Source organism: Coregonus clupeaformis, chromosome 7 (genome assembly GCF_020615455.1).
Source record: "Coregonus clupeaformis isolate EN_2021a chromosome 7, ASM2061545v1, whole genome shotgun sequence".
In the NCBI taxonomy this organism is placed as follows: Eukaryota; Metazoa; Chordata; class Actinopteri; order Salmoniformes; family Salmonidae; genus Coregonus; species Coregonus clupeaformis.
The window spans coordinates 51,558,549-51,580,552 of record NC_059198.1 but is presented as its reverse complement, the minus strand read 5'-3'; the positions used below and the strand labels follow the sequence as shown (position 1 = coordinate 51,580,552).

General features: G+C 44.0%; 1 protein-coding gene across 3 annotated transcripts in view; it reads right to left on the bottom strand.

Moving 5' to 3' along the window:
• The window catches only part of LOC121570344 (netrin-G1-like), a 217,913-nt gene that overhangs the window by 108,666 nt on the left and 87,243 nt on the right, over positions 1-22,004 (bottom strand). For all 3 annotated transcript variants that reach the window (XM_045221423.1, XM_045221424.1, XM_045221425.1), the window contains exon 3: positions 6,600-7,243. In XM_045221423.1, the coding sequence (XP_045077358.1) occupies positions 6,600-7,243 (644 nt within the window). The remainder of the gene's footprint in view (positions 1-6,599; positions 7,244-22,004) is intronic.

Sequence of the window (22,004 nt, the reverse complement as noted above, 5' to 3'; positions counted from 1 at the left end):
GTGTGGGCCTCCTCTCTCTCTATGAACACTGTGTTAACAAATCTCCAAACGAGCTTCAACGCCATACAACACACTGACTTCGAACTGGAGGTTGGATGGTATATTTTTCATCCCTCAATGACAGAATTGAAAACCATTCCATGAATAACGCATGCTGTTTCCACAAAACAACTTTTAGTATGCATCGACTAGACGTCTACTTTGACAAACTTTCTCTCTTCTTTCTCCTCTCTGTCTCATTCTCTCGTTCTCTTTCTTCCCCTGACCTACTTTGTGCACTAAGGCTCTATTCCTTTGTCTCTCAGTGTGCTGGAGAAGACTGGGATCTTTCAAGTCTCTCCCGTCTTATCCTGGCGGCTGGAGAAGTCCATCCCAGTGAATGATGCTGGATGGATCCCACCTCCCTGGCCCTGCCCAATCGCTCCCAATATGTCCTGTGGAATTGTATTCTGGGGGGTTAAGGAGCTTATTTGTCTTGTGTACAACGTTATTGGAAGGGCTAAGCAATGATTTGCCATGGGAGCGGGAGGGGAGCGTAAAACCTTTCTGTGCAGAGTATCTCATTAAAGCTGAACTCCCGTGTTTGTTACCTCTTGGAACACAGTGGGGAACATTTCTCACAGCCCCACGTCAATCACTGCTTCCCCCAAATCATCCAGCTGCCTGGTAAACTACTTCTCCAGTCTCATGACTCCCAATCACCTGTCCCACAGGGATGTATCCATCTGGTCAACATTTACAACATTGGGCTTATTTCTTATGATGTCATCCTTTATTTTAGAGAATGCAGCAGAACATATCTTTGTTCCCAACTATTTTGCAATGTTTAATTTCCCTTTGTTTATTTTGTTCAATACCCTCCCTGGTCACCCTCCCAAAAAGAGGCAAAATTTTTATTTCTGTTTAAGGCATTCAATGTCACACTCCCTTACAGCACATGGATAGGCTGTATGTCCCACTAAATCACTCTAGAGGGAGTAACAGTGCATCCTGCTCTCTGCTCCTGAATCCACCATTAACTGCTTTTGGTTAGACTGGTTTTGGTTACTTTATATTTCTCGGTAACACACCAATGAGAATCACTATAGGAGCCATTATTCAGATGAACTTCTGTGCTTTTAAGTTTTAAGGTCTAAACGACGAGGCACCCACTCCAAAATCCAAAACCCAAAACCCAGCCGTGAGGCTTCAGTTCCTCTGCTCTGCATACTGCTCTGTGATTCGTCATGCATGAAGAGTAAAACAAGAAACAAGAACAATTAAGCATTCATTTCACCTTCCCCTTTAACCATATTCAGGGAAGTTAAATTAGAAATCAAAGTGCAAAACAGTTCCACTTAAGTCAAGGCCCCAGCGACTCTTTGACTCTTTTAACTGCATCAAGACGCAGGGAAACAATGTCTAGCTCTGTAACTGCTAGCTAACAGGGTAATATCATGTTGTTGTTGTAGCTCTGTACCTGCTAGCTAACAGGGTAAAATCATGTTGTTGTTGTTGTAGCTCTGTAACTGCTAGCTAACAGGGTAATATCATGTTGTTGTTGTAGCTCTGTAACTGCTAGCTAACAGGGTAAAATCATGTTGTTGTTGTTGTAGCTCTGTAACTGCTAGCTAACAGGGTAATATCATGTTGTTGTTGTAGCTCTGTAACTGCTAGCTAACAGGGTAAAATCATGTTGTTGTTGTAGCTCTGTAACTACTAGCTAACAGGGTAATATCATGTTGTTGTTGTAGCTCTGTAACTGCTAGCTAACAGGGTAATATCATGTTGTTGTTGTAGTTCTGTAACTACTAGCTAACAGGGTAATATCATTTTGTTGTTGTAGCTCTGTAACTACTAGCTAACAGGGTAATATCATGTTGTTGTTGTAGCTCTGTAACTACTAGCTAACAGGGTAATATCATGTTGTTGTTGTAGTTCTGTAACTACTAGCTAACAGGGTAATATCATTTTGTTGTTGTAGCTCTGTAACTACTAGCTAACAGGGTAATATCATGTTGTTGTTGTAGCTCTGTAACTACTAGCTAACAGGGAAATATCATGTTGTTGTTGTAGCTCTGTAACTACTAGCTAACAGGGTAATATCATGTTGTTGTTGTAGCTCTGTAACTGCTAGCTAACAGGGAAATATCATGTTGTTGTTGTAGCTCTGTAACTACTAGCTAACAGGGAAATATCATGTTGTTGTTGTAGCTCTGTAACTGCTAGCTAACAGGGTAATATCATGTTGTTGTTGTAGCTCTGTAACTGCTAGCTAACAGGGTAAAATCATGTTGTTGTTGTAGCTCTGTAACTACTAGCTAACAGGGTGATATCATGTTGTGTTTATGTTGTTGTAGCTCTGTAACTGCTAGCTAACAGGGTAATATCATGTTGTTGTTGTAGCTCTGTAACTACTAGCTAACAGGGTGATATCATGTTGTTGTTGTAGCTCTGTAACTGCTAGCTAACAGGGTAATATCATGTTGTTGTTGTAGCTCTGTAACTACTAGCTAACAGGGTAATATCATGTTGTTGTTGTAGCTCTGTAACTGCTAGCTAACAGGGTAATTTTTTTTATTTTTTATTTTATTTTTTGGTCATTTAGCAGACGCTCTTATCCAGAGCGACTTACAGGAGCAATTAGGGTTAAGTGCCTTGCTCAAGGGCACATCGACAGATTTTTCACCTAGTCGGCTCGGGGATTAGAACCAGCGACCTTTCGGTTACTGGCACAACGCTCTTACCCACTAAGCTACCTGCCGCCCCTAATATCATGTTGTTGTTGTAGCTCTGTAACTACTAGCTAACAGGGTAATATCATGTTGTTGTTGTTGTAGCTCTGTAACTGCTAGCTAACAGGGTAATATCATGTTGTTGTTGTAGCTCTGTAACTGCTAGCTAACAGGGTAATATCATGTTGTTGTTGTAGCTCTGTAACTGCTAGCTAACAGGGTAATATCATGTTGTTGTTGTAGCTCTGTAACTGCTAGCTAACAGGGTAATATCATGTTGTTGTTGTAGCTCTGTAACTGCTAGCTAACAGGGTAATATCATGTTGTTGTTGTAGCTCTGTAACTGCTAGCTAACAGGGTAATATCATGTTGTTGTTGTAGCTCTGTAACTGCTAGCTAACAGGGTAATATCATGTTGTTGTTGTTGTAGCTCTGTAACTACTAGCTAACAGGGTAATATCATGTTGTTGTTGTAGCTCTGTAACTACTAGCTAACAGGGTAATATCATGTTGTGTTTATGTTGTTGTAGCTCTGTAACTACTAGCTAACAGGGTAATATAATGTTGTTGTTGTAGCTCTGTAACTGCTAACTAACAGGGTAATATCATGTTGTTGTTGTAGCTCTGTAACTACTAGCTAACAGGGTAATATAACAGGGTAAAGCTGATGGCGCCGGAGGGGATGGCTGCCGTTTTATGGCTATTAACCAACCTTGCTATTCTTTCTGTCCAACATTGTTTGCAACTTCTTTAATTATTTTTTACTTTTCTTAAAACTGCAATGTTGGTTAAGAGCTTGTAAGTAAGCATTTTACTGTTGTGTTCGGCGCATGTGACAAATACAGTTTCATTTCGTTTGATCATGTTGTGTTTATGTTGTTGTAGCTCTGTAACTGCTAGCTAACAGGGTAATATCATGTTGTTGTTGTAGCTCTGTAACTGCTAGCTAACAGGGTAATATCATGTTGTTGTTGTAGCTCTGTAACTGCTAGCTAACAGGGTAATATCATGTTGTTGTTGTTGTAGCTCTGTAACTACTAGCTAACAGGGTAATATCATGTTGTTGTTGTAGCTCTGTAACTGCTAGCTAACAGGGTAATATCATGTTGTTGTTGTAGCTCTGTAACTGCTAGCTAACAGGGTAATATCATGTTGTTGTTGTAGCTCTGTAACTACTAGCTAACAGGGTAATATCATGTTGTTGTTGTAGCTCTGTAACTACTAGCTAACAGGGTAATATCATGTTGTTGTTGTAGCTCTGTAACTACTAGCTAACAGGGTAATATCATGTTGCTGTTGTAGCTCTGTAACTACTAGCTAACAGGGTAATATCATGTTGTTGTTGTAGCTCTGTAACTGCTAGCTAACAGGGTAATATCATGTTGTTGTTGTAGCTCTGTAACTGCTAGCTAACAGGGAAATATCATGTTGTGTTTATGTTGTTGTAGCTCTGTAACTACTAGCTAACAGGGTAATATCATGTTGTTGTTGTAGCTCTGTATCTACTAGCTAACAGGGTAATATCATGTTTTTGTTGTAGCTCTGTAACTACTAGCTAACAGGGTAATATCATGTTGTTGTTGTAGCTCTGTAACTGCTAGCTAACAGGGTAATATCATGTTGTTGTTGTAGCTCTGTAACTACTAGCTAACAGGGTAATATCATGTTGTGTTAATGTTGTTGTAGCTCTGTAACTGCTAGCTAACAGGGTAATATCATGTTGTGTTTATGTTGTTGTAGCTCTGTAACTACTAGCTAACAGGGTAATATCATGTTGTTGTTGTAGCTCTGTAACTGCTAGCTAACAGGGTAATATCATGTTGTTGTTGTAGCTCTGTAACTACTAGCTAACAGGGTAATATCATGTTGTTGTTGTAGCTCTGTAACTACTAGCTAACAGGGAAATATCATGTTGTGTTTATGTTGTTGTATGCCTCTCCGGAGACATTAAACACTAATTAGAACAAGTGTGGTGACCCGATGCGTTCCAATGCTTCTACCTCTGATCTAACTTCAATCAGCTAATAAACAGCTGAGCCAGTCGCTGCTCACCAAATTAAAGTAGAGTGTTAGCTAGACAGCTGAGAGGAACTTTGGTGATTAAGGAAGCTGACGGTCATAGAACACTTAAAGATCATTAAAGGTGGACTAGTACTAACTGGAGGACGGGGGATGCATCCCAAATGGCTACTTATTCGCTAACGAGTGCACTACGTTTGACCAGAGCCCTATGGGCCCACATCAAAAGTTGTGGACTACATAGGGAATAGGGTACCATTTGGGATGCAGTAAATGTGTACAGTACATGTCTTTAGTATGATCAGTTAGTAGAAACACGATACTGTAAAAGTGTTCAGTAGGGACAGTTAGTTGAAACAGGGTGCTGTAAATGTGTTTAGTACTGGGGCAGTTAGTTGAAACACGGTGCTGTAAATGTGTTTAGTACTGGGGCAGTTAGTAGAAACAGGGTGCTGTACATGTGTTCAGTAGGGGCAGTTAGTTGAAACAGGGTGCTGTAAATGTGTTTAGTACTGGGGCAGTTAGTAGAAACAGGGTGATGTAAATGTGTTCAGTAATGGGGCAGTTAGCAAAAACAGGGTGATGTAAATGTGTTCAGTAATGGGGCGGTTAGTAGAAATATAACTTCTTGAAAAGCAGTTCCACTATCAAGAGTTGTCAAAGGAATTAGTTAGGAAAGGAAACCTTTTGGGTCGCGTATTCTTGGATCAAAGCAGAAATAACTAAATGCGATTCTCCCTACAGCGGCTGTAGGTATTCTAAAGAGTGATGATTGCAAGGCCAAGTTTTGCAATTAGTACAATTATTTTTCAGTTTGGTGATTCATATTACAAATCCAATTAGTTTCTATCAGCCTAGCGTGTCAGCACCTAGCTGACATAAGCTATCAGAATTTACATTACATTTCCAATATCTTTTTTGGCATGTGTAACAGTGGTGAGACATTTTAACTATGTATTATGCATGTAATTACGTCTATTTAATTTCAGTCAAACTGAATCCTGAACTATCAATCCTTCTGTCCAGGTTCACACTGTATTCATTTGGCAATACTGACTTGATAATAAAACACACCGTAGCCACATACCAAGACACACAAACATAATAAAGAACATGTCAACTTCTCCAGCTACTGAAAATGTATTAAATCTGTGGCAGAAAAAGGTTCCAAACGTTGGAACCTCATTGTGAAAGAACTAAACTAAACTAGCCAGGTAATATAGTGCACATAGTCAGAACAATCGTCTGTTTTGTCCTGTATACTTAGAATAACCAAATATTCATCTATTTGTTGATAAAGATGAAATTTTTTGCCGTCGTCAAAGCACATTGTGAGAGCTTACCTACTTGGTCTCTGACGGAAACGTGGACGCCATAACAACGTGCAGAGGGAAAATCGTGGACACCGTAACAACATGCAGAGGGAACATCGTGGACACCATAACAACGTGCAGAGGGAACATCGTGGACACCATAACAACGTGCAGAGGGAACATCTTGGACACCGTAAAAATATGCAGAGGGAACATCGTGGACACCATAACAACGTGCAGAGGGAACATCGTGGACTCCATCAAAATATGCAGAGGGAACATCGTGGACACCATAACAACGTGCAGAGGGATCATTGTGGACACCATAACAACATGAAGAGGGAACATTGTGGACACCATAACAACGTGCAGAGGGAACATTGTGGACACCATAACAACGTGCAGAGGGAACATTGTGGACACCATAACAACGTGCAGAGGGAACATTGTGGACACCATAACAATGTGCAGAGGGAACATCGTGGACACCATAAAAATATGCAGAGGGCACATCGTGGACACCATAACAATGTGCACATAGTCGGAGCCTTACCTGCCCTGCACCTTGATATCAGAGATGGCGTAGAAGTATCTGGACAGATTGTTCTCATCCACCATGGTGGCCCCGGTGGCCGGTCGGAGGAGCCGGACCCTCAGGTCTGTAATGGTGAAGAAGTCCCTCAGGTTCTTGGTAGTGTCTAACTGACCGTAGAGGGATGCCATGTTGTGGAGGTGTGGACCGGCGAACAGTGCGAAACGGTCCTTGATCTCGAAGCGGACGGTTTTAGCATTCTTCCACACGTAGCCCCTGGAGTAGTCCTCGGTACAGATGATGTCTAGGAGGGTGTGCTGGGTCAGGTCCTGGACAGTCTTGTGCTCCATGGTGAAGGCGTCTAGACAGTCTGTGGCGTAGAACTGGTAGGGTTGCCAGGTCTTACCGTAGTCCAGCGACTTCTCCAGAATCATCTGTTCCGGGCGGCCGGACTCGAAGGTGACCACGATGTCATCAGTCAGCTCAATGGTTTTTTTCCAGGACAGCGTGATGTTGACCAGGAGGGCCTTGGGGTATCTCTTCCAGGAACTGGACTGCCAGAAGGTTGTGGGGTTGCGACCCTCGAAATCGAACATGAGCTCCGGAGGGTGGGCCAGGTCCTCGTTTTGGGCGTCGCATTCGTTGTTACACATGTAAGGATTCTCCTACAAGACAGAGAAAGAGAAAGGCAGAGATTTAGGAATCTTAACGGTAAACAATAACACAGGTGCCAAAAGCTCCTTTTTTACGAGCTTTGAGTCTTCTATGTAGCCAAGAATAGGTTAAAGAAATCGACTTGTAAGGATATACTCCCTGCAGTATACAGTACAGATGCCTAGTATGACTATAAAACGGGATAATTGTGTAATAGTGATTGATGTGCTTGTGGGGTCCAGGGTTCTAGCTGCGGTGCTGGGTGAGGGGCTAGCCCATTAGAAAACACCCAGAGACAGATTACATTTTTATGGGGACGTTTCAGAGAAGTCCCCCCTCCATGTACGACTTACACCTTCCCTCTTCAGAGAAGTCCCCCTCCACCTACGACTTACACCCTACCTCTTCAGAGAAGTCCCCCTCCACCTATGACTTACACCCTAACTCTTCAGAGAAGTCCCCCTCCACCTACGACTTACACCCTAACTCTTTAGAGAAGTCCCCCTCCACCTATGACTTACACCCTACCTCTTCAGAGAAGTCCCCCTCCACCTACGACTTACACCCTAACTCTTTAGAGAAGTCCCCCTCCACCTATGACTTACACCTTCCCTCTTCAGAGAAGTCCCCCTCCACCTACGACTTACACCCTACCTCTTCAGAGAAGTCCCCCTCCACCTACGACTTACACCCTACCTCTTCAGAGAAGTCCCCCTCCACCTACGACTTACACCCTACCTCTTCAGAGAAGTCCCCCTCCACCTACGACTTACACCCTACCTCTTTAGAGAAGTCCCCCTCCACCTACGACTTACACCCTAACTCTTTAGAGAAGTCCCCCTCCACCTACGACTTACACCCTACCTCTTTAGAGAAGTCCCCCTCCACCTACGACTTACACCCTACCTCTTTAGAGAAGTCCCCCTCCACCTACGACTTAAACCCTAACTCTTTAGAGAAGTCCCCTCCACCTACGACTTACACCCTAACTCTTCAGAGAAGTCCCCCTCCACCTACGACTTACACCCTACTCTCTTAGAGAAGTCCCCTCCACCTACGACTTACACCCTAACTCTTTAGAGAAGTCCCCCTCCACCTACGACTTACACCCTAACTCTTTAGAGAAGTCCCCTCCACCTACGACTTACACCCTAACTCTTTAGAGAAGTCCCCCTCCACCTACGACTTACACCTTCCCTCTTCAGAGAAGTCCCCCTCCACCTACGACTTACACCCTAACTCTTTAGAGAAGTCCCCCTCCACCTACGACTTACACCCTAACTCTTCAGAGAAGTCCCCTCCACCTACGACTTACACCCTAACTCTTTAGAGAAGTCCCCCTCCACCTACGACTTACACCCTAACTCTTTAGAGAAGTCCCCCCTCCACCTACGACTTACACCCTAACTCTTCAGAGAAGTCCCCCTCCACCTACGACTTACACCCTACCTCTTTAGAGAAGTCCCCCTCCACCTACGACTTAAACCCTAACTCTTTAGAGAAGTCCCCCTCCACCTACGACTTACACCCTAACTCTTTAGAGAAGTCCCCCTCCACCTACGACTTACACCCTACCTCTTCAGAGAAGTCCCCCTCCACCTATGACTTACACCCTAACTCTTTAGAGAAGTCCCCCTCCACCTACGACTTACACCCTAACTCTTTAGAGAAGTCCCCCTCCACCTACGACTTACACCCTAACTCTTTAGAGAAGTCCCCTCCACCTACGACTTACACCCTAACTCTTTAGAGAAGTCCCCCTCCACCTACGACTTACACCTTCCCTCTTCAGAGAAGTCCCCCTCCACCTACGACTTACACCCTAACTCTTTAGAGAAGTCCCCCTCCACCTACGACTTACACCCTAACTCTTCAGAGAAGTCCCCCTCCACCTACGACTTACACCCTAACTCTTTAGAGAAGTCCCCCTCCACCTACGACTTACACCCTAACTCTTTAGAGAAGTCCCCCTCCACCTACGACTTACACCCTAACTCTTCAGAGAAGTCCCCTCCACCTACGACTTACACCCTAACTCTTTAGAGAAGTCCCCCTCCACCTACGACTTACACCCTAACTCTTTAGAGAAGTCCCCCTCCACCTACGACTTACACCCTAACTCTTTAGAGAAGTCCCCCTCCACCTACGACTTACACCCTACCTCTTCAGAGAAGTCCCCCTCCACCTACGACTTACACCCTACCTCTTCAGAGAAGTCCCCCTCCACCTACGACTTACCTCTTCTCATAGCCACACTGCAATAACCATAGTCAGACAGGGTCTAGCATTTGTATCTTCTGTCATATTCACTGTATCATTTATTAAATACTTATCTCTGTGTTTAGGTCTTTGCTTTATCTCTCCCGCCATTATAAACAGCATTAAAGTCCTGAGGGGTGGATAGAGAATAGTGAGGAATACCTTCAGTAGCAAGTATGAAGTGAAGGTCAGTCTAACAAGGGGAGAATAACCTGCTCCATCTGAGTTTCATTCTGGGTAAGTCAAGAGGTGTGTGTGCCTTTTGTCAATTCTGACATTGAGGGATGAAAAATATACCATCCAACCTCAAGTTCAAAGTCAAGGCTATCACTCAGAGAGAGGGAGAGCATAACATAGAAGATATCAGTAGCAGTAGTAGCAGCAGTAGAGGGTACTTGGAGAGGGTATTCTCTCTCTGTCTCTGTCTCTCTCTCTCTCTCTCTCTCTCTCTCTCTCTCTCTCTCTCTCTCTCTCTCTCTCTCTCTCTCTCTCTCTCTCTCTCTCTCTCTCTCTCTCTCTCTCTCTCTCTCTCTCTCTCTCTCTCTCTCTCTCTCTCTCTCTCTCTCTCTCTCTCTCTCTCTCTCTCTCTCTCTCTCTCTCTCTCTCAGAGAGGCAGGAGAGCAGGCAGCTGCTGTAAATGTTTCAGACCTTTGTACCGCCTCGGATTCATCAACACAAAACCGTCCACCTCAAAACATTTGAAAGGTTTACCACAAGTCATTACACCACAATGTTTCCCATCCCTGGGGCTGTGGTACTTCAGGAAGGACCTTTCAACAGAGGACAAGATAATCCGGCACATGATTAGGTAAGAGATGTCAGTGTCTGTGGTTCCGTGGCCAGGGCGACAGGAGAAGAAAGGAGCACTCTCTCTCTGTGTGATGTAGGACTGAAAAATAAAGCAGAAGGCCAGAGGTAAAGAGAGAGAGGGAGAGCGAGAGAGAGGGAGAGCGAGGGAGAGCGAGAGAGAGAGAGAGAGAGAGAGACAGAGAGAGAGAGAGAGAGAGAGAGAGAGAGAGAGAGAGAGAGAGAGAGAGAGAGAGAGAGAGAGAGTGAGATATAGAAAGAGTGAAAAAAATGTATTCCTGCTAATAAGGTTTGCCGTTTTTTCCTTGTCCTTCAAGGCGAGGCGAGGCGATGATGAAACGTGGCTGTGCTGGGCATTTAGCATTCTAACTGGCCCAGAGTCATATTAACATCCTGTCAAGCCAATCTCTGAGCGCTGGAAAATGGGAACCTGGGGAGTGAGCAGTGGGCAGTGAGAGGAAAGGCTGGCAGCGGAAATGTTTCACTTGGGTTTCCAATGGGCAACACACTAAGGAGTTTAGGGGTGTCATCACCAGCCACCTGCTGCCCTGTGCTGTGTCCACATACAGGAATTGAAGAGGGCTCATCATCTGCAGGCTACTGGGGCTTTGGGGATCAGAGAAGGACTATAAAGGAATTGTGGAATACCATCCCCTTGGATGGCCCCCGGGCACAATGGACTGGATTATTCAATAGATATGGTACACTCAGGTTTCTACGGCTGAGGTGAATTCAAGAGTGCCATTAATTAACTACTCGATCAATCAAATCAAATGTTATTTGTCACATGTTTAGTAAACAACAGGTGTAGACTAACAGTGAAATGCTGACTTCCTTACTTCCCAACAATGCAGAGAGAAAAAAAATAGTAACACAAGGAATAAATCCACAATGAGTAACGATAACTTGGCTATATACACGGGGTACCAGTACCGAGTCAATGTGCTGGGGTACGAGGTAATTGAGGTAGATATGTACACATAGGTAGGGATAGTGACTAGGCAACAGGATAGATAATAAACAGTAGCAGCAGCGTATGTGATGAGTCAAAAGAGTGCAAAAAAGGGTCAATGCAGATAGTCCGGGTAGCTGTTTGTTAACTATTTAACTATTTAACAATCTTATGGCTTGGGGTAGAAGCTGTTCAGGATCCTGGTGGTTACAGACTTGGTGCATCGGTACCGCTTGCCGTGCGGTAGCAGAGAGAACAGTCTATGACTTGGGTGGCTGGAGTCTTTTGACAATTTTTAGGGCTTTCCTCTGACACAGCCTGGTATAGAGGTCCTGGATGGCAGGAAGCTTGGCCCCAGTGATGTACTGGGCCGTACGCACTACCCTCTGTAGTGCCTTGCGGTCGGATGCCAGGCAGTTGTCATACCAAGCGGTGATGCAGCCAGTCAAGATGCTCTCGATGGTGCAGCTGGAGAACCCATGACAAATCTTTCCAGCCTCCTGAGAGTGAAGAGGCGTTGTCATGTCCTCTTCATGACTGTGTTGGTGTGTGTGGACCATGAAAATTCCTTAGTGATGTGGACACAGAGGAACTGAAAGTTTTCGACCCGCTCCACTACAGCCCCGTTGATGTGGATGGGGGCGTGCTCTGCCCTCCGTTTCCTGTAGTCCATGATCAGCTCCTTTCTCTTGCTGACGTTGAGGGAGAGGTTGTTGTCCTGGTACCACACTGCTAGGTCACTGACCTTCTCCCTATAGGCTGTCTCATCGGCGTCGGTGATGAGGCCAACCACCATTTTGTCGTCAGCAAACTTAATGATGGTGTTGGAGTCGCGCGTGGCCACGCAGTTGTGGGTGAACAGGGAGTACAGGAGGGGACTAAGCACGCGCCCCTGAGGGGCCCCCGTGTTGAGGGTCAGGGTGGCGGATGTGTTGTTGCCTACCCTCATCACCTTGGAGCGACCCGTCAGGAAGTCTAGAATCCAGTTTCAGAGGGAGGGGTTCACTACTGTAGAGTGCATACTGAAATCTACAGGAAGCAGGTTTCGGAGTTCTGTAATATTTAGTAGTTTGTTTAGGTCACTCATTTTGTCCATTTCAATGTTCAATCAAACAGTAAATTAATGCCTTGTTGCCGGTCTGCCTGGTTTATATAGCAAGCCACGCCCATGTGACTCACTGTCTGTAGGAGTTAACTATTTTCGTGAATGGGGTGGTGTACCTATTAAACTGGTGTATATGTAACTTTGGAAGGACACATATTATGTACACACACACACACCTACACACACACACACATACTTTTCAAATCAGACAAAGATGACAAAATGGCGCCGATAGACATGGTCTCCAGGTTCCTGGCTCCTAAGCAACTATATATAGTATATATATTTTTTTGTGTTATTTCTCACATTATTAGCTCAGACTTTTTTGTGCATTACTATATACAGCCGGAAATAACTTTTGTATATTAGAGCGACGGTAACTCACCAGCATTTCAATCAGAAATACGACTTTCCTGAATTGGATCCTTTCTTCGTACCCCCCAACGTGATTCCACTTATCCCAGAGGCTGCTCCAAGACACCGCCGTTAAGAAGAGGTATTCGGAGTGGACTTTTAGTCCAACTCAGGGAGGCATGCATATCATCCACCCCTTCCGAGTCTATTACTCGCTAATGTTCAGTCCCTGGACAATAAAGTAGACGAGCTCAGGGCGAGGATCTCCTTCCAGAGAGACATCAGGGACTGTAACATAATCTGTTTTAGGAATCATGGTTCTCTCCAGATATACTGTCCCCGTCCATACAGCCAGCTGCGTTCTCAGTACACCCCGCAGACAGGAATAAAGAAGTCTCCGGGAAAAAGAAAGACGGAGGTGTATGCTTTATGATTAACTACTGTGATTGTGGTAAATCCTTTTGTTAATCTGACCAAGATTACCTCACAATAAAATACTGACCGCATTACCTCCCGAGATCATTTTCTTCCGTCATCGCCACAGTCGTGTATATTCGCCCTCAAGCCGATACCCCGACTTTCTCTGGGGAAAATGCTACCAAAGTTTTACCAACACATTGCCTCATCAAAAACCCTGAACCATTGCTACTCTCTCTTCCGGGATGGCTACAAGGCCCTCTCCCACCCTCCCTTTGGCAAATCAGATCACGCCCCAATTCTGCTCCTCCCTTCCTATCGGCAGAACCCGTTGTAAGGACTGTTCAATGCTGGTTTGACCAATCGGAATCCATCCTTCAAGATTGTTTTGATCACGCGGACTGGGATATGTTCTGGGTTGCCTCTGAGAATAACATTGACGTATAAACTGACACGGTTACTGAGGTTATCAGGAAGTATATACTGTAGGGATGTTGTTCCCACCGTGACAAATAAAACCTATCCAAATGAAAAACTGTGGATAGATGGCAGCATTCACGCAAGACTGAAAGCGCAGAACTACTGCATTTAACCACGGCAAGGTCACTGTTTAACTCCGGCAAGGCCAGTTATGCCTTCTGTACGGCAATCAAACAGGCAAAACATCAGTTCAGAGACAAAGTGGAATCTAATTAAACGGCTCAGACACGAGAAGCATGTGGCAGGGATTCCAGACAATCACAGATTATGAAGGGAAAACCACCTTCATCGCAGACACCGACGTCTTGATCCCGGACAAGCTAAACACATTCTTCGCTTGCTTCGAGGAAAACACAGTGCCGCCGAAGCAGGCCACCGCCGCTCCCGAGGATTGTGAGCTCTCATTGTCTGTGGCTGACGTGATTCGATATGTGTTATTTCATAGTTTTGATGTCTTCACTATTTTTCTACAACTTTTGACCGGTAGTATATAATGTGATGTATAGACATTATGGATTATAAATATATATATATATATATATATATATATATCTGGAAAGAATTATAGACCACTGCAATTTTTCCTTAAATCAGCATCTCTACATGTATGACAGCCATTCCATTCCAGTGTCTGTTGAATTCCAACACAGGCACACCTCATTCTACTGAATTAGGTACTGATTAGGTGGTCACCTGAACCAAATCTTATTTAATGAGGAAAATTATAAAAACCAGTGGCTATCCTCTTGCAATAGGACCAGCTGGATGGCAAAACAGTGCTAAAAGTACCTCAAAAGTAATATTAATCAAAAAATAACTATTGACCATGCCAACAGAGTTAAAAAGAAGGGTTAAATTCTGGCTTTACTGGCAGAGGGATACAGTGAGCGTCAGGTTACTTCCATCCTTAAAATTTCAAAGACGGCGGTTCATAAGAACAAGGTCAAGCAGCAGACACTGGGGACAACAAAGCTACAGACCGGCAGAGGGCGAAAACGACTCTCTACTGACCGGGATGACCGCCAACTCATTCAAATGTCACTCAACAACCGTAGGATGACATCAAGTGACCTACAAAAAGAATGGCAAATGGCAGCTGGGATGAAGTGCATGGCGAGGACGGTTTGAAACAGGCTCCTAGGGGCAGGGCTGAAGTAGTGCAAAGCTAGAAAAAAGCCCTTCATCAATGAGAAGCAAAGAAGAGCCAGGCTGAGGTTTGCAAAAGACAAGGATTGGACCGTAGAGGACTGGAGTAAGGTAATCTTCTCTGATGAGTCCAATTTTCAGCTTTGCCCAACACCTGGTCGTCTAATGGTTAGACGGAGACCTGGAGAGGCCTACAAGCCACAGTGTCTCGCACCCACTGTGAAATTTGGTGGAGGATCGGTGATGATCTGGGGGTGCTTCAGCAAGGCTGGAATCGGGCAGATTTGTCTTTGTGAAGGACGCATGAAGCCACGTACAAGGTTGTCCTGGAAGAAAACGTGCTTCCTTTTTCTTTGACATTGTTCCCCAACTCTGAGGATTGTTTTTTCCAGCAGGACAATGCACCATGCCACACAGCCAGGTCAATCAAGGTGTGGATGGAGGACCACCAGATCAAGACCCTGTCATGGCCAGCCCAATCTCCAGACCTGAACCCCATTGAAAACTTCTGGAATGTGATCAAGAGGAAGATGGATGGTCACAAGCCATCAAACAAAGCCGAGCTGCTTGAATTTTTGCGCCAGGAGTGGCATAAAGTCACCCAACATCAATGTGAAAGACTGGTGGAGCGCATGCCAAGACGCATGAAAGCTGTGATTGAAAATCAGAATATTCCACCAAATATTGATTTTTGAACTCTTCCTAAGTTAAAACATTAGTATTGTGTTGTTTAAAAATGAACATGAACTTATTTTCTTCGCGAGGTCTGACAGCATTGCATATTTTTTGTTATTTTGACCAGTTGTTATGTTCTGCAAATAAATGCTCTAAATGACAATATTTTTATTTGGAATTTGGGAGAAATGTTGTCAGTAGTTTATAGAATAAAACAAAAATGTTAATTTTACCGAAACACATACATATAAATAGTAAATCCAGAGAAACTGATCATTTTGCAGTGGTCCCTTAATATTTTTCCAGAGCTGTAAATATACACTACCGTTCAAAAGTTTGGGGTCACTTAGAATTTTACTTGTTTTCGAAAAAAAAGAAAAAAAATTGTCCATTAAAATAACATCAAATTTATCAGAAATACAGTGTAGACATTGTTAATGTTGTAAATGGCTATTGTAGCTGGAAATGGCTGATTTTTTATGGAATATCTACATAGGCGTACAGAGGCCCATTATCAGCAACCATCAGTCCTGTGTTCCAATGGCACGTTGTGTTTGCTAATCCAAGTTTATCATTTTAAAAGGCATATTGATCATTAGAAAACCCTTTTGCAATTATGTTAGCACAGCTGAAAACTGTTGTGCTGATTAAAGAAGCAATAAAACTGGCCTTCTTGAGACTAGTTGAGTATCTGGAGCATCAGCAATTGTGGGTTCGATTACAGGCTCAAAATGGCCAGAAACAAATAACTTTCTTCTGAAACTCGTCAGTCTGTTCTTGTTCTGAGAAATTAAGGCTATTCCATGCGAGAAATTGCCAAGAAACTGAAGATCTCCTACAACGCTGTGTACTACTCCCTTCACAGAACAGAGCAAACTGGCTCTAACCAGAATATAAAGAGGAGTGGGAGGCCCCGGTGCACAACTGAGCAAGAGGACAAATACATTAGAGTGTCTAGTTTGAGAAACAGACGCCTCACAGGTCCTCAACTGGCAGCTTCATTAAATAGTACCCGCAAAACACCAGTCTCAACGTCAACAGTGAAGAGGTGACTCCGGGATGCTGACCTTCTAGGCAGAGTTGTAAAGAAAAAGCCATATCTCAGACTGCCCATCTTAATATTTTCTTTTTATTGGCCAGTCTGAGATATGGCCAATAAAAGTGCTCAGCATATGTGGGAACTCCTTCTAGACTGTTGGAAAAGCATTCCAGGAGAAGCTGGTTGAGAGAATGCCACGAGTGTGCAAAGCTGTCATCAAGGCAAAGGGTGGCTATTTGAAGATTCTCAATAAAATATATTTTGATTTGTTTAACACTTTTTTGGTTACTACATGATACCATATGTGTTATTTCATAGTTTTGATGTATTCACTATTATTCTACAATGTAGAATATAGTAAAAATAAAGAAAAACCCTTGAATGAGTAGGTGTTCTAAAGCTTTATATATATACACACTCCGAACTCTGACATTGCTCGTCCTAATATTTCTATAGTTCTTAATTCCATTCTTTAACTTTTTAGATTTGTTAGATATTACTGCAATGTTGGAGCGAGAAACACAAGTGTTTTGCTACACCCGCAATAACATCTTCTAAATATGTGTATGCGACCAATAAAGTGTTATTTTATTTGATGAATATCCTTATCGATTTCTTTCACCAGGAGCTGGAAATCTGCTGTGTTTCACCTGGCAATCTTCGCTAGTTATGGAGATCTCTGAACACACAGGTTTAAAACCTTTCATTACGGTCTCCTCCATACTCGCATAACAAGAACATACTGCCTCATGAAGATCAATAATACCCAGTCTCTCTGTACAGGAGCAATCCTTCTCTTCAGATAGGAGATAAAGCGCTGAGCACCGCAGCCCAATGGAAATCAATGGGGATACTTATTTTATTTATTTTATGGCACTGAGAGCTCTATTAGCCAATTCATGGTTTGGCGAAACATTCAAATAATTGACATTGTAGCTAGCTAGCAAATTCTAGGTGTGTGTGTGTGTGTGTGTCGTAGGTGTATGCGTGTGTGTGTGTAGGTGTGTATGTGTGTGTGTGTGTGTGTGTGTGTGTGTGTGTGTGTGTGTGTGTGTGTGTGTGTGTGTGTGTGTGTGGTGTGTGTGTGTGTGTGTGTAGGTGTGTGTGTGTGTGTGTTTAGGTGTGTGTGTTTAGGTGTGTGTGTGTGTGTGTGTGTGTGTGTGTGTGTGTGTGTGTGTGTGTGTGTAGGTGTGTGTGTGTGTAGCTGTGTGTGTGTGTGTGTGTGTGTGTGGGGTGTGTGTGTGTGTGTGTGTGTGTGTGTGTGTGTGTGTGTGTGTGTGTGTGTGTGTGTGTGTGTGTGTGTGTAGATGTGTGTGTGTGTGTGTGTGTGTGTGTGTGTGTGTGTGTGTGTGTGTGTGTGTGTGTGTGTGTGTGTGTGTGTGTGTGTGTGTGTGTGTGTGTGTGTGTGTGTGTGTAGGTGTGTGTGTGTGTGTGTGTGTGTGTGTGTGTGTGTGTGTGTGTGTGTGTGTGTGTGTGTGTGTGTGTGTGTGTGTGTGTGTGTGTGTGTGTGTGTGTGTGTGTGTGTGTGTGTGTGTGTGTGTGTGTGTGTGTACTATCTCCACAGGGAAGCTCTGTCTACAACGTTCTGCCTAATGTCACCTCCTGACTGAGACAAAAAACACCCTGGTAATGAATCACAGCAATTCCAGTCTTTCTTTTTTTATTAATTCTCTCGGTCCTCTCTAGATAAATGCTGTTTGGTTGGGTCATCGTCAGGAAGTGGTTTTCTCATGGTTGGCCAACCAAGTCTTTCCTGGAGAGACACATAACGGATAGGACAATTTGCCTAACACACACTGGGGAGAGATGGAAGAGGAGGTCTCTACTATTTCAAACGCTTTATTTGTGTTGTCCATAACAATCATGTTAAAACTGTTTGTCTCTATTTCAGTAACGCAAGCGTTCACTTGACAAATAAAACACATGCTATTGTTTGAAACCCGTCCATTATTGTTCCACAAACATCACAGCAAAATACCCTTCTCTGCATCTGCTCATAATCATACATACAGTGGGGGAAAAAAGTATTTAGTCAGCCACGAATTGTGCAAGTTCTCCCACTTAAAAAGATGAGAGAGGCCTGTAATTTTCATTATAGGTCATTTCATCATTTTTTTCCAGAAAATCACATTGTAGGATTTTTTATGAATTTATTTGCAAATTATGGTGGAAAATAAGTATTTGGTCACCTACAAACAAGCAAGATTTCTGGCTCTCACAGACCTGTAATTTCTTCTTTAAGAGGCTCCTCTGTCCTCCACTCGTTACCTGTATTAATGGCACCTGTTTGAACTTGTTATCAGTATAAAGACACCTGTCCACAACCTCAAACAGTCACACTCCAAACTCCACTATGGCCAAGACCAAAGAGCTGTCAAAGGACACCAGAAACAACATTGTAGACCTGCACCAGGCTGGGAAGACTGAATCTGCAATAGGTAAGCAGCTTGGTTTGAAGAAATCAACTGTGGGAGCAATTATTAGGAAATGGAAGACATACAAGACCACTGATAATCGCCCTCGATCTGGGGCTCCACGCAAGATCTCACCCCGTGGGGTCAAAAAGATAACAAGAACGGTGAGCAAAAATCCCAGAACCACACGGGGGGACCTAGTGAATGACCTGCAGAGAGCTGGGACCAAAGTAACAAAGCCTACCATCAGTAACACACTACGCCGCCAGGGACTCAAATCCTGCAGTGCCAGACGTGTCCCCCTGCTTAAGCCAGTACATGTCCAGGCCCGTCTGAAGTTTGCTAGAGTGCATTTGGATGATCCAGAAGAGGATTGGGAGAATGTCATATGGTCAGATGAAACCAAAATATAAATGTTTGGTAAAAACTCAACTCAACTGAGTTGCATCCAAAGAACACCATACCTACTGTGAAGCATGGGGGTGGAAACATCATGCTTTGGGGCTGTTTTTCTGCAAAGGGACCAGGACGACTGATCCGTGTAAAGGAAAGAATGAATGGGGCCATGTATCGTGAGATTTTGAGTGAAAACCTCCTTCCATTAGCAAGGGCATTGAAGATGAAACGTGGCTGGGTCTTTCAGCATGACAATGATCCCAAACACACCGCCCGGGCAACGAAGGAGTGGCTTCGTAAGAAGCATTTCAAGGTCCTGGAGTGGCCTAGCCAGTCTCCAGATCTCAACCCCATAGAAAATCTTTGGAGGGAGTTGAAAGTCCGTGTTGCCCAGCGACAGCCCCAAAACATCACTGCTCTAGAGGAGATCTGCATGGAGGAATGGGCCAAAATACCAGCAACAGTGTGTGAAAACCTTGTGAAGACTTACAGAAAACGTTTGACCTGTGTCATTGCCAACAAAGGGTATATAACAAAGTATTGAGAAACTTTTGTTATTGACCAAATACTTATTTTCCACCATAATTTGCAAATAAATTCATTAAAAATCCTACAATGTGATTTTCTGGATTTTTTTTCTTCTCATTTTGTCTGTCATAGTTGACGTGTACCTATGATGAAAATTACAGGCCTCTCATCTTTTTAAGTGGGAGAACTTGCACAATTGGTGGCTGACTAAATACTTTTTTTCCCCACTGTAAGTATCATATCAAGAGATTAAAAAATACAATATAAATCCAAAAGATAAATAATATAATGATGACAAGAGTACAGTATATGATTAGTATGAGCGACACTACTCTCTCTGACCATCCCAACACCATGCTGTGGCCAGGGGTTCCCAACTACATTCAGCTGCGGGACAATTGTTTCCCCGGGACATAATTATATATAATTTGTACATTGCAAATTGACTATAAGAAGCCCAAACAGATATAGTATTTGGCAAAAACATAATAATTTCAAACCTCGACTGGCATAGAGCAGGTCTCCCCAAGTGGTCGGCATTTTATTGTATTTATTATTTATTTATTTAATGTATTTATGTATTTTAATTTAGGAATTCAGTTCCAAGTGATTTTAATTTAGGAAATCAGCTCCAAGTGATTTTAATTTATTCAATCTGTTCCCAAGTCCATGCTACATGGTATTGCTCTAGGCCAGGGATGGGCAAGTGTCGGCCCACATGTAGGCCCCTGGATCAATCCCAAGGTGCAATTTCGAAATTTGGTTGCATATCAGCAGTTTTTCTCTCGTTATGTCACACACTATCAAATGTTTTGCTCGTAAAGTGGTGGGCCCCCACAACAGAATTTCACTTAAGGCCCATAAAAGGAGGGAGGGATGCAGGCTAGTGTTCAATAAGGAGGGAGGGATGCAGGCTAGTGTTCAATAAGGAGGGAGGGATGCAGGCTAGTGTTCAATAAGGAGGGAGGGATGCAGGCTAGTGTTCAGTAAGGAGGGAGGGATGCAGGCTAGTGTTCAGTAAGGAGATAGGGATGCAGGCTAGTGTTCATTAAGGAGATAGGGATGCAGGCTAGTGTTCAATAAGGAGATAGGGATGCAGGCTAGTGTTCAGTAAGGAGGGAGGGATGCAGGCTAGTGTTCAATAAGGAGGGAGGGATGCAGGCTAGTGTTCAATAAGGAGGGAGGGATGCAGGCTAGTGTTCAATAAGGAGGGAGGGATGCAGGCTAGTGTTCAGTAAGGAGATAGGGATGCAGGCTAGTGTTCAGTAAGGAGGGAGGGATGCAGGCTAGTGTTCAATAAGGAGGGAGGGATGCAGGCTAGTGTTCAGTAAGGAGGGAGGGATGCAGGCTAGTGTTCAATAAGGAGGGAGGGATGCAGGCTAGTGTTCAATAAGGAGGGAGGGATGCAGGCTAGTGTTCAATAAGGAGGGAGGGATGCAGGCTGTCCAGTTGCATCTAGTGTTCAATAAGGAGGGAGGGATGCAGGCTAGTGTTCAGTAAGGAGGGAGGGATGCAGGCTAGTGTTCATTAAGGAAATAGGGATGCAGGCTAGTGTTCATTAAGGAGATAGGGATGCAGGCTAGTGTTCAGTAAGGAGATAGGGATGCAGGCTAGTGTTCAATAAGGAGGGAGGGATGCAGGCTAGTGTTCAGTAAGGAGGGAGGGATGCAGGCTAGTGTTCATTAAGGAGATAGGGATGCAGGCTAGTGTTCAGTAAGGAGGGAGGGATGCAGGCTAGTGTTCATTAAGGAGATAGGGATGCAGGCTAGTGTTCAGTAAGGAGGGAGGGATGCAGGCTAGTGTTCAGTAAGGAGGGAGGGATGCAGGCTAGTGTTCATTAAGGAGATAGGGATGCAGGCTAGTGTTCAATAAGGAGGGAGAGATGCAGGCTGGTGTTCATTAAGGAGATTGGGATGCAGGCTAGTGTTCAATAAGGAGATAGGGATGCAGGCTAGTGTTCATTAAGGAGATAGGGATGCAGGCTAGTGTTCAGTAAGGAGGGAGGGATGCAGGCTAGTGTTCAGTAAGGAGGGAGGGATGCAGGCTGGTGTTCATTAAGGAGATTGGGATGCAGGCTAGTGTTCAATAAGGAGATAGGGATGCAGGCTAGTGTTCAATAAGGAGGGAGGGATGCAGGCTGGTGTTCAAGTGAATCAGATCCAGCTGTGCTACCCTGACAGTCCAGGCCCCTTATTACATA